Below are 13,065 nucleotides of genomic sequence, written 5' to 3' on the forward strand. Positions count from 1 at the left end.
AAACGGACATGCTTTTAATTTAGATATGATCTACTTAAAACCTTCAATCACTTTCAAAAAAACAGATTGTATTTAGGAAACTCATCTTGTCCGTAATGGCAACTTTTTAGTTATTTTTAAAGGTTGTTTATGGCTCTATTTTATTATTGTATTAATTTCCTAGGGAAGGTTTTGTATAAAAGAGGGAGATATAAGTGAAAAGGGATGATTTCCAAAATTCCGACCTAGTGTTGAAATTGTTCGATTTTGAGGATGGCTTCTGCTCATCGTGATGTTTCTCCTCTGATACAGTTTTTGCGTAATTTTTTGATGAGGGTTAGTGCTAATTTTGGACACAGCTTATATTTTATATTGTATTTTCTAAGTGTATTAGGGAAAGAATTTTTTTAACAAAAAATTTTTAGAAAAGAGTATAGAAATTATTTCCATTTCTTTGCAATTCAGTATTCAATATTATCGCAGTAAGAATATATGTGCATTGTTTTCAATTGGCTCTTGTATCTGCTGGGACGTCTGCTTCAACAGGGTGTCTGTTGTGGTTGTCGGGGGAACCATGAGATACGTAAAAAAAAAAAAAAAAAAAAAAAAAAAAAAAGGTACCTACCATCAACTGTAGAGCTTACACTGCAAAAAGTTGTGGAATTAACGTAGTTTGTCGATATCAGAATAGCAGGTGTAGAAATCAAGAGAATGAATCGTAGACAAAAGAAAAGCATAATTGACTATCATTATAAAAAACAAAAGGTAATAAACGAGTTATTATTATTATTAGCCATATGGTGCAAGGAAGCCTGAAGCTTATGTTGCACCAGCCAAAAAAAAAAAAAAAAAAAATCCCAAGTTACCCAGAGAGAGAGAGAGAGAGTCAGAAGTAGAAAGGAATCACTAAGAGAAGAATGATGATATCCAGCTCAGGGCCCTGGGTGTGCCAAGCCCATACTCATCAGATGTGAGTCCCAATTGAAGATACAAGGATATATAAAGGAGTTGAGAATGGAAGTTCAATACAATTGTATTGAGTAAATAAAGTATGATAATTAGTGACAAAAATAAGATGTATGAAAAGTGTTAAAACAGGCAAAAATCATAATGCTCCCAGATTTGTCAACAGTCATTATATATAGCAACGTTTTTGTTTAAAAGTGAAATGGCATTTTGATGCTTATGTGGCTGGTTGAAGAATGCCCAAAATTCAAGAGAGCATTAGTATAAGCTGCAAAAGCAGTATGTGGGGAAGGTCTGCAGAGGTAGGAAATTCAGAATGCTGCAGTGGACTCATGAAGTTAGAAAGTTACAGAAAATGAAACAAGAAATTTTTGGTGAATAAAATTAATAATCCTTTTTGAAGTATAAATGGATTTGTTAAGGGAAGATTTTGTCTGACCAATTTGATTGGATACTATGATGCAGTGACAAAGCAACTGAATGCAAAAAAATAATTTTAATATCATATACGTGGGTTTCAGGAGGGCTTTTGATACTGTTGCACATAAAAGACTGCTGTGCAAACTGGAGCTGTGTTGCATTTAAGGGCAATTACTGTTATGTATAAGAGTAAGAAGGAGAGAGTTATCGCGACACTGCACTTCATGGACTAATGTTATAGTGGAGTCCCACAGGGTTTGGTGCTGGGTCCATTGTAGTTTTTTGTATTTATTAATGATATTGATGAAGGTATATCAGACTTAATGGCTAAGTTTACAGATGATACAAAGGTTGGCAAAGTGGTTAATGACAAAATGAAAGTATTAGGTTTGTTCCTAGTCCTATATAGGTTTGTTCTTAGTTCTCTGTTGCTAATGTTACATCTAACTGATGCCACTGTTTAAAATCATTGTTATTTTTTTAAATTTGGAAATAAAAACAAATTTTCCTATGTACATTTCTCTACTAATATTTAGTAAACCAATGTTTCTCAACCTTTAGTAGACCATGAAATACCACAAAATATTCCCTAACTTTCGGGGCACTTGTAGATAGTATGGTTGGTAGAATCACCATTCTTTCCCCACTGGGTGGAAAAGACACCTGAGTTTGAATCCCAAGAATGATGTGAGGAATTTTTATGGGTCTTTTTCATATTGTAGCTGAGTTAGTCAGTCTGAGGCAAATGTAGCATGGTTTTTTCTTCCATGAACTTTGATTTTTTTTTTCCGACAAACAGCAAATCAATCACACAGTTTACAGACATTATATATGGCATAATATTTCCTAAGTTGCTGATGTGCCTAAAACCCTAGAAAAACAACAATTAACTTTCAGAAAGCTTCATATCCCAGCCTAATACCATATACTTTGGTGATTCTGCTTTGTTGGATCTTGCATTGAAATCATTCTGGTTATCTTTCATGGTTTTATGGACTGACTAGCCATAGTTTACATGACTTTATAGTACTTGGAACATAAACAACCTCCATTAGGAGGTTGCATATGTAATGAAACATCCAAATAACCTCTACATTTATGATAACATTATACATGTATATCATTTATCACCAATTAATTTTTGTGGATTGTAGTAGGAATTTCTGAACACCCTGTAGTTTTATTAATTATTTATCATATAATTATACTTTTTTATCTTTTAGAGAAAATATCAGACCCCATTGCGCTTTGAAGATGAATTAGCTACAAGGTGAGTAAGCTGCATTAATTGTGTGAAGTACTGGTACATAAATTTGTTTTTAAGTAACATTTAAAGTTTTAGGAGAAATATGAATGCTATTAGCTTTTTAGTTAAATTGGTAAGTTATCTATGTGAATTGAATTAAAAACAAATTCTACTTGTCTTGTTTTGCTGTGTTCCATTCATCACTTACAGGATTCACTCAGTAATTTCCAAATCTTTGGAAAATCATAACCAAAAATTGGTGCCCATTAGTGATTATCCAGACTGCTACTGTGGAACCTGCGATAGGCTTGGCAGATCCAGAAGAGCATAAGGAATAGTGTGAGCAGGTGAAGCGTGGGTTGTTAAGTGGCTCCAAGAAGGTGCCACTTAACAAACCCTCAATTGCAGAGTTGAATGAGTATAAGGATGTGACCAGTTTGGCCACACATTTTGTAAAATCACCTTATCAAAAACAGAATCTGCTTTAAAGAGGCTTATTACAATTATTTATTATCATTTTACAGTTAACATTAGGTTCAAGCAGGATCCTGATAATCTGAGGTGAAGTAGACCAAGGCTGTCGCAGATAAAAGAAATTTCACCTTTTTAATACAGACTCAGGATTCATTTATCACTGTATGGTATTTGTTTATGACATAACCACAGTAAAATTAGGTATATGCAAAGTAATTCTAATATTAGCATTAGCATTTAGTAGAGGCATATGATGCAAGAAAGCAAGCTTATGCAGCATCAGCCAAAAAAAAAACAAAAAAAAAAAAAAAAAACCCCTTCCACTTCACCCCTTCGTTCGTTCGAAATACCTGTCCAGCTGAGCCTTAAATTTATTTAGGCTATCAACTTCCACAACAAGGGATGGAAGTCTGTTCCACCAACCAACTACCCACTGGCTAAAGGTAAATTTCCGCACATCTATCCTACATCTGTCTTTCCTCAATTTGAATTTATGTCCTCTCAGGTGATTATTCTGAGCAAGAGGCAGTATCCATCAGCATTGAGCATGCTCAAACCATTCAAGGCTTTGTACACCTCTATCAGATCACCTCGCCCGTGCCTAGTCTCCAGACACTGTAATTTGCAAAACTTAAGCCTTTCTTCGTAAGAGCAACCCTTTGTTCCATTCACTAATCTTGTTGCCCTTCTCTGTACTCGTTCCAGCAGCTCTACATCCTTCTTGAAATGAGGCCTCCAGACCTGTATACAGTACTCAAGGTGTGGCCTTACCATTGCCTTATACAAGGGAATAATCACCTCCCTATCCCTGCTAGAAAAATTCCTGTATATCATTGATAAAACACCATGAGCTACTCTTGCAGCCCGTCTGCACTGTCAGAGAACTTCATATCTGTCTGCACAACCACCCCCAGGTCCCTTTCGTTCTCTACCACTGTCAGTGTAGTACCACAGAGTTGATACGTTGCTCTGGGGTTGCTGTTTCCCATATGTAGTACTTTACATTTGTCAATGTTAAACTTCATTTGCCACCTCTCAGCCCATCTGCTCAACCTTTCCAGATCCTGTTGTAGCAGCATAGCATCAGTAGCGTCCTTAACAACCCTGGCAAACTTGGACATTAAGCTTGATATACCATCATCAGTATCATTTATAAATACAGAAAACAACAATGGACCCAACGCTGAACCCTGAGGGACTCCACTAATAACATTAGTCCACGATGAGCAATGTCCATTAATTACCACTCTCTGTCTTCTGCCACTCTCAACCATCCCTTATCCATAGCAACAATTTGTCACTAATGCCACACTGCTCCAATTTGTGCAGCATTCTTCCATGTGCAACAGTATCAAAAGCCTTTCTAAGATCCAAATATATAATATCAAAGTTATTCCCTGCATCCAATTCTTTTGTGACTACATCATAGTATCCAATCAAATTGGTCAGGCAAGACCTTCCCTTAACAAAACCATGCTGTGTCTGAGCTATAACTGAATTCTTGTCAAGATGGTCCTGCAGTGCTTCTTTAACCAGTGCTTCCATTAATTTTCCTGGAACAGAAGTTAAACTCACAGGTTATTAATTACTTGTGTCAGCCTTTGATCCTCCTTTGTGAATTGGGGTTACATTTGCACATCTCCAGTCTGTGGGTACCTCCCCTGAGTCCAAGGAAGCTCTCATAATTATGGCTAACGGATTGCTTACTTCCTTTGCTGCCTCCTTTAATATAACTTGATAGATCCCATCCACCCCAGGTGCCTTTCTTGTATTTATCTTCAACAATTTCTCCTCCACTTTACTCTCAATTATTACAAGATCATCTAGCTCACTGCCAGTGTTTACTTCATATATGGCATTTCCCTTTCTGAATAACTCCTCATGTGTGAATGTAGATGCAAAATATAGATTTAGTTTGTTAGCTACCTGAGCAGGATCATGAACAATTGAACCATTGATATCAAGTGGACCAATCTGATTCATCCCATCCCCTTCCTTCTAGAGTTTACATAAGTAAAGAACATCTTGCTGTTTTTCTTTGCATCCCTTGCCAAAGATTTCTCGTAATCTGCCTTTTCCTGCCTAACCGCCTTTGTAACTTGGTTACAGATCAACTTATATCTATCATAGGCTTCTGTGTCACATGTTAATTTATATATATCCCATGCATTTTTCTTCTGTTCCATATGTCTCATTAGTTCATCTGAAATCCATTTAGGCCTGAACCTTGAACAATATTTCTTAGTTGGTATGTAAAGCCTAGTAGCTTCCAAGATAAGTTCTTTGAATGCTTCCCATTTTGAATTTGCTGTTGGTAACATCATCAGTTGGCCCCACTGTATAGAATTTAAATACTGTCTTAGACCATCATAGTTGCCTTTACGAAAGCAATAAACCTTCCCTTTACCCCTGATGGTAGTTACCTCCTTGAGTAAATCCCACTTCAGCACATTGTGTTCACTGCCACCTAGTAGTTCCTCTATCTGTAGATTCTTAATGCATGAAGAATCACTACTGATAATCAAATCAAGAGTATTGCTCCCTCTAGTTGCCTCCCGAACATGCTGATTTAGAAAACAATCATCCAATAAATCCACAAAAGCCTTGCTAGTGATCAACCCACAAATTCCAGTCAATATCTGGGAAATTAAAATCCCCCATTATAAGATTCTCTGATTTACTGTCCCACTCTATTTCTCTGTACAGTTTATTATTATACTCATTAGAGTCATTAGGCCTACAGCACACTCCTATTCTCAATTTTGGCACCTCCGTGGGAAGAAGCAGCAGTGCGTAGCACACGCTTCTTGATTAGACTGGGGTTCGAGCCTGTCACCACCAAATACGGAAGATGCGGAAAGGTCAGGGAATGACCACCGCATATCTCGGAGCAATATGGCCTTAGTTGCTAATTTTTTTTTTTTTTTTTTTTTTATGTGAACCCCAAACACGAGAGGTATTAGAACCTATAGTACTTAGTACCGTGCATGGGTTGGAGGTTGAGAAGACGAAAGAAGATATTTGTTGACATTGGACTTGAACTTCTGTAGATTGTAATTTTCAGGAAATACGTATGAAGGAAGGTTGTTCCAGAAAACGGCAGTTGAATGAATAAATGAGGAAGATGAAAAGTTGGTTCTGTGGGTTTGAAGTTGGACAGTAAATGGATGTTGGCTGGTGGCGGCACGTGTTCGGACTGTTTTGAAAGAGAGAGCGGGAATTATAGAAGCCAATTCAGAAGAACAGTGCCCATGGAAATATCTGTAGAAGAGGCATGCAGCAGAAACAGTACGTCTATGAGAAAGCGAGTGGAGAGACTCTGTTAGAGATGAATCATTAATTAACCTAACTGCCCTCTTCTGAATGGAATCAAGAAGCCTGAGAGAGGTTTTGGGGGCACCACCCCAAATGTGGGAACAATATTCCATGGCAGGGCGGATTTGCGATTTATACAGAGTGAGCAGCTGTTTGGAAGAAAAGTAACGCCGAGAGCGAAAGAGAAAACCAAGTTTTTTAGATGCAGAGGAAGCAATATTTGTAATGTGCTTGTGCCAAGAGAGATTAGAAGTCAGGGTAATCCCCAAAAGAGATATATCCTTTTGCCTAGAAATTGGAGTGTCACTAAAGATAAGCATAGGAGCAGAAGAATCCTTTTTGCGAGATATAAGACAAGACTGAGTTTTAGAAGGGTTGAAATCAACTAAGTTGTCTTTGCCCCACTGGAGAATTACCTGAAGATCGGCATTTAAGGAATTGGTAGCAGATTTTCGAGAAGTTGAAGCTGATTGAGCAGGGCAAGGTTTCTCAAAATGGAAAGTTGAATGCAATGTGCTATCATCGGCAAAACTATGGATAGGATTTCCAGTCAATGGAAGAAGGTCATTGATATACAAGAGGAAAAGAGTGGGGGAAAGAACTGAACCTTGGGGGACACCGGCATTAGTGGAGAAGTTAGAAGACAGAGAGCCATCTACCATCACCCTCAGTGAGCGATCAGAGAGAAAACTGGATAACCAATTACTAAAAACAGTTGGCAAACCATAAGATGGAAGCTTGTTTAGAAGACCTTTATGCCAAACACGATCGAAAGCCTTTGAGATGTCAAGAGCAACTGCTTGTGTTTCACCGAACCTTTCCATTGAAGTAGTCCATAAATGGGTAACATAAGCCAGAATATCACCAGTGGATCGACACCGACGGAATCCATACTGGCGATCGTTGATCAGACGGAAGGTTTCTAGGTAGTTTAAGAGTTGGCGGTTAATTGATTTCTCCATTACTTTAGAAAGAGTAGAAGTAATTGCAATGGGACGATAATTGGATGGGAGGGATTTGTCACCCTTTTTAGGAACTGGCTGGATATGAGCAAATTTCCAAGCAGAAGGAAAAACACCTTTGGAATAAGAAAGTGAAAAAAGGCGGCAAAGAATAGGAGTAAGTTCAGGAGCACAGATTTTGAGAACAAGTGGAGAAATACCATCAGGACCTGGAGCTTTCTTAGCATCAAGATTCATCAAAATCCTTCTGATATCCTTTTGACGGAAGACCACAGGAGGCATTGAATGGACCGTGTTGGGAATGGTGGGAGGTGTTTTACCAAGTTCATTAATACATGAGCTGGAAGAAAAATGGGATGCTAGCAGGTCAGCTTTATCCTTGGCTGAAGTGACAACAGAACCATCTGGTTTGGACAGAGGTGGGAGCAGAGATGGGCAAAAGTTGCGGCCAATAGCTTTGGCAAGAGACCAGAATGCTCGGCTACCATTAGGGCAAGAAGCAAGTTTTCTACTCTTAGCCTGTTCAAACTCTAGTTTGGACTGATTAATAACTGCTTTACAATTGTTGCGAGCTTTGGTGTAGGCAGAAAATGAAACTGAAGAATTAGAAACAAGCCAATTACGATAGGCAACATTCTTCTCTTGAACAGCCTTAGCACATTTATTGGAAAACCAAGGTTTAGATAAAGGACGAGATTTTAAAGTGGAGTGTGGGATAAAGGATTCCATTCCTGCAAGAATAATTTCACTGACACGATCTGAGCAAACGTTGACATCAGGAGTTTTGAAACAGTAATCCGACCAAGGAAAAGAAGAAAAGAAGTCTCGCAGGTCATCCCATTTTGCATTCTTGTAATGCCAAACAACACGAGGTTGGGAATAGCCATGAGATAAAGGTTCCATTGGAGAAGAGACAATCACCAAGTTGTGATCTGAAGTGCCTAAAGGGCCTCTCACTTCGACCGTGTACTTAGAAGGGTTGTTTGTGAGAAAAAGATCAAGCGTATTGGCTGTATGATTCGGATTGTCCGGTATTCTTGTAGGTAAATGAACAATCTGTGCTAGGTCATTAGTAATTGCAAAAGCCTCAGCATCTCGACCTGCTGGGTCGGTGTGACTAGAAAACGGAAGCCAGCTGGAGTTGTGAACATTAAAATCACCAAGGAAAATTACCTCACTGTTAGGAAAGTTGGACTGGAGAAAGTCAAGTTGCAACGAGAGGAAGTCAAAGAGCTCCAAGTGATTAGTGGAGTTGGGAGAACGGTAGAGACAACAGATGAATTTGACACAATGAGGTAGAGAGATTTTAAGCCAGAGAAGATCAAAGAGTGGAGATTCCAAATTGCCAAGTCTCTGACAGGGAATATCAGAACGGACATATGCACAAGTACCACCTTTGAGGCGAAAGGAATCATACAGCGAATAATTTGGGCATCTGAGATGAACAGTAGTTGAATCAACCGATAACTGAGATTCTGTCAGAAAAAGTACATGGGGTTTGGCAGACTGCAAGTGGAAATGGACATCGTTGAGATTAGAATTGAGACCACGTATATTTGTGAAATGAATTAGGAAATCCTTGGGAGGTTTAGATCTTTTCGCAGATAAGCTTGTTCTATTAGTTTGACAATTCATGGTGTATTCAATAGTAAGAAAAAGTGGGTGGGACATGCTGTATGAAGTAATGAAATTTTTGGATATGGCGTACATGTGGGAAGAATATACCCAGATCCTTGACATAACGTGGCCTCGACAATGCTCCCCGCATACACACTACTCGGACTCCCTCCAGTCACTATCTGGCAGAGTAGAGGTAGCAAGATTATACACTAGCTGATCCGGAAGCCTCCTAGAGAGTTACCAATAGGTTCGGTCCGGTGTACTAACTAGCGGCCGGCCTGCGAAAACCGTTTTAGAGCTGTACCCTCGAAATGTAAGGAATATTGGATCTCGCCACAACGTTCATCATAACCTCAAAAGTCATCAATCATACTGCATGATGGAAGAGATAGGGAAGGGTTGACCGGAACTTAGCTCTAGAGACTAAACATGGGTTCCACCACTTCAAGCCTCCAATAAGCAAAGTGGTGGTATTTCGCCGGTTGATGAGAGTCATCTACCACCTAGTACTGCCTGGTAACATAGAGGGGCGGCATTCCTCCATGTGGTGTGGGCGCCACACCTCGACCCCTGCTTACGTTGGTTCACACCTGGGTGGTCACCCACCATGTGCTTGTGCATGGAGGTTATACCCAGGATTACTAACAGTCCCACCATCGTGAAGGTGCAAGCAGAGGATTTGGTTGTCACAGACCGTCCGGACTTCGCCGAAATTGGGTCCACTTGACTTGAGTGTCACCCGAATATCAGTTCCATCAGCGTTTTAGACTCCCAGGTAGCAAGTACAGCTTGTCTGGCATATCTGAGAGAATGTCTGTGACAACCTCAAGGACCTCAATGCTCCTAAAAACCAAATAACAAACAAACAAACTCTCAATTTTGATCTCCCAATGCTTATGTCACACCAAACTGACTCGACACTGCACTTTCCAGCGATGTCGACTGGCTTCACTTCCTTGGATTTTATGTGTTTCTTAACTAATAGCATAACCCCTCCTCCTTTCCTATCCTGTCTATCCTTTCTGTAGATGTTGTACTCCCCAAATTCCAGTTCTGCATTACTTATATCTGTGTGACACCAGGTCTCTGATATCCCAACAATATCCGCTTTGATGCTTTGAGCAATACCTCAAATTCATCAATTTATTTACCAAACTCCTAGCATTGGTGTACACGCAAGTATCTATAATATGTTCTTATTATACAAAATATGGTACAAACACAGCTGTGCTTTGTATTTTGTGCCTACTAAACTTTTTTTTTAGTAGGCACTAAATTAATAAAGTTGGAATTTTTTTAATGTGAAAACATCTATGGCAGCACTAGAGTAAAACCGATTGGTAACAAAATTTTTTTACAAAAATGATGCAATTGATTGTTAATGAAATGTTTTACAGAAATCACGCAATTGACGTCACTTCCTATTAGGTGGCTGTTAGATTTTAAATGATGGAAATGTCATCACTTCCTAAATGATGCTAACGATGCTAACTTAGTCACTAATGTTGATTTGGTAGAGTAAGTTCATACTAAGATATGGAAATGATGTCACTTCCTAAATGATGCCCACTTAGTCACTAACGTTGATTCAGGAGAGTAAGCAGCGGGTAGTAATATTATGCGAGAAGAAAAGCAGAATATTATGCAAGAAACCGGGTAGTAATATTATTCAAGAATAAAATGCAGACTTTAATAAAATCTGCTTCTCAAGATTTTGATCAAAATCAACCTAAGTAGCATAAGTATGTTTCGATCATACCATTCAAAAATTTAAACAGTTTTACTCTAATGCCGCCATAGATGTTTTCACATAAAATAAAGCATCTTTCATGTGTATAGGGTACACAAGCTGCTTTTTTTTTTTTTTTTTAATTAAGCACAAACTACGTAGTTGTTAGACATCTTATAAATGATATTGATGATGGTATATCAGGCTTAATCTCCAAGTGTACAGACGATACGAAGGTTGGCAGGGTTGTTAAGAGCACTAATGACAGTATGCTGCTCCAACAGGATTTAGAAAAGTTGAGCAGGAGGCTGAGAGGTGGCAAATGAAGTTTAACATTGACAAATGTAAAGTACTACGTATGGGAAGCAGTAACCCCAGAATAACATATCAACTCTGTGGTACTACACTGACAGTGGTAGAGAATGCACAGTTACCCCAAGGTCCTTTTCATTCTCTACCGTGGTAGAGAATGAAAAGGACCTGGGGGTAACTGTGCAGGCAGATATAAAGTTTTCTGAGCAGTGCAGATGGGCTGCAAGAGTAGCTCATGGTGTCTTGTCAGTGATATACAGCAATTTTTCTAGCTGGGATAAGGAGATGATTATTTCCTTGTATAAGGCAATGGTCAAGCCACACCTTGAGTACTGTATACAGGTCTGGAGGCCTCATTTTAAGGATGTAGAGCTGTTTGAATGAGTACAGAGAAGGGCAACAAGATTAGTGAATGTAACAAAGGGTTGCTCTTACGAAGAAAGGCTTAAGTTTTGAAAATTACAGTGTCTGGAGACTAGGCACCTGCGAGGTTATCTGATTGAGGTATATAAAGCCTTGAATGGTTTGAGCATGCTTAATGCAGATGGGATTCTTCCTCTTGCTCAGAATAATTGCCTGAGAGGGCATAAATTCAAATTGAGGAAAGACGGTTGTAGGATAGATGATGTGCGGAAGTTTGCCTTTAGCCAGTGGGTGGTTGACTGCTGGAACAAACTTCCCTCTGTCGTTGTAGAAGTTAATAGCTTAAATAGATTCAAGGCAGAACTTGACAAACGTTTGGTGCGAGTGGATGGGTGAAATAAGGGGTTTGTTTTTTTGGCTGATGCTGCATAAGCTTGCTTTCTTGCATCGTATGCCTCTAATGCTAATCTCAGGAAAGGTTTTCTGGAATCTTAAGATAACTATTCCCATTCCATATTACAAGTTTGATCACATTTATAATTAATTGTGGCATCCAAACGAGTCACAACTAATGAGAACTGATATATATTTGCTTGTGTTACTTCAGCTTTTGACAAAAACCATGTATATCTTGTTTTGTTGCCAGTTACTAGCATTTTGGTTGTTAATATTTATCAGTTCAAGTATGGTCAAGATTGATGTGATTCACATCCACAAAATATCAAATAAAATTTTTAGTGTTGACCGATGCAAATTCTTTCACTTTTATATTATTTATGCATGCATATAACTTCTAGAATTCTTTATTATTATTATTATTTATAAGCTTGCTTTCTTGCATCATTTGCCACTGCTGATGCTAAACAGTTTTAAATTTATGCCCTGTCTGAGGATAGTTAACTGCCTACCATAACAGCATCAGTTAATCACTAGTAGCACTCTGTTTCAGCATGGATCTTATTGTTTGCTGCCAAATAACAATCCTGTAATTAGTGAGATTTACCTTTTGTTATGACAATGTGTAAAGAAAACTATTACCTGAAAAGTTATCTTTTTGTTATATAGCACAGTTGATATATAGTACTGTTCATTTGTATTTGGTCAAATAAAATGCATTTAATTAAAATTTATAGAAACAATAAAGAAGAAAATAAAGCAAAATGGAGCACTTTCAATAGCCTGTGTGTGTGTGTGTGTGTGTGTGTGTGTGTGTGTGTGTGTGTGTGTGTGTGTGTGTGTGTGTGTGTGTGTGTGTGTGTGTGTGTGTGTGTGTAAGAGTCATGGATTCATATGGATTTGCTGATGTCATAAATGCTTTAAATTTCGGGACTTTGTAAACTCTAAAATTCTACAATTGCAGCATGATTAAATCCATAGTGAAAAGCACAAAAATACAAAAATGTTTCTGAACAATGCATTCGAGAAGTGTAATTAATATGCAAAGTGGTATGTGTAATTTTACTGATATTGGGAATTGTGTCGCTTTGGAACCCCAGTGGAAAGTTCTCAGTGTTATAACACAGTTATTTGCAATTCAAAAAACCTACCCAAGTGACTATATTGTTGTAATGCTGACTTGGATGGTTTATGTGATTAATGGAGTATAGAATGGACTTAAAAACTGATTTTTTTTTAATATGATTGTTTTCTTATTATTTATTATTATTTTTTAAAATACT

The 13,065-nt window shown here is 38.2% G+C and overlaps 1 protein-coding gene across 2 annotated transcripts in view; it reads left to right on the top strand.

Annotated features, from left to right (window-relative positions):
- The first annotated feature begins 224 nt into the window (after positions 1-224).
- Positions 225-13,065, top strand: part of LOC150083407 (NADH dehydrogenase [ubiquinone] 1 alpha subcomplex subunit 7-like) — a 46,093-nt gene continuing 33,252 nt past the window's right edge. For both annotated transcript variants that reach the window (XM_090377251.1, XM_090377250.1), the window contains exons 1-2: positions 225-315; positions 2,589-2,635. In XM_090377251.1, the coding sequence (XP_090233377.1) occupies positions 253-315; positions 2,589-2,635 (110 nt within the window). In that variant the 5' untranslated portion in view covers positions 225-252. The remainder of the gene's footprint in view (positions 316-2,588; positions 2,636-13,065) is intronic.

Source organism: Mastigoproctus giganteus, chromosome 7 (genome assembly GCF_048544385.1).
Source record: "Mastigoproctus giganteus isolate SK-2022 chromosome 7, ASM4854438v1, whole genome shotgun sequence".
NCBI classification, from domain to species: Eukaryota; Metazoa; Arthropoda; class Arachnida; order Uropygi; family Thelyphonidae; genus Mastigoproctus; species Mastigoproctus giganteus.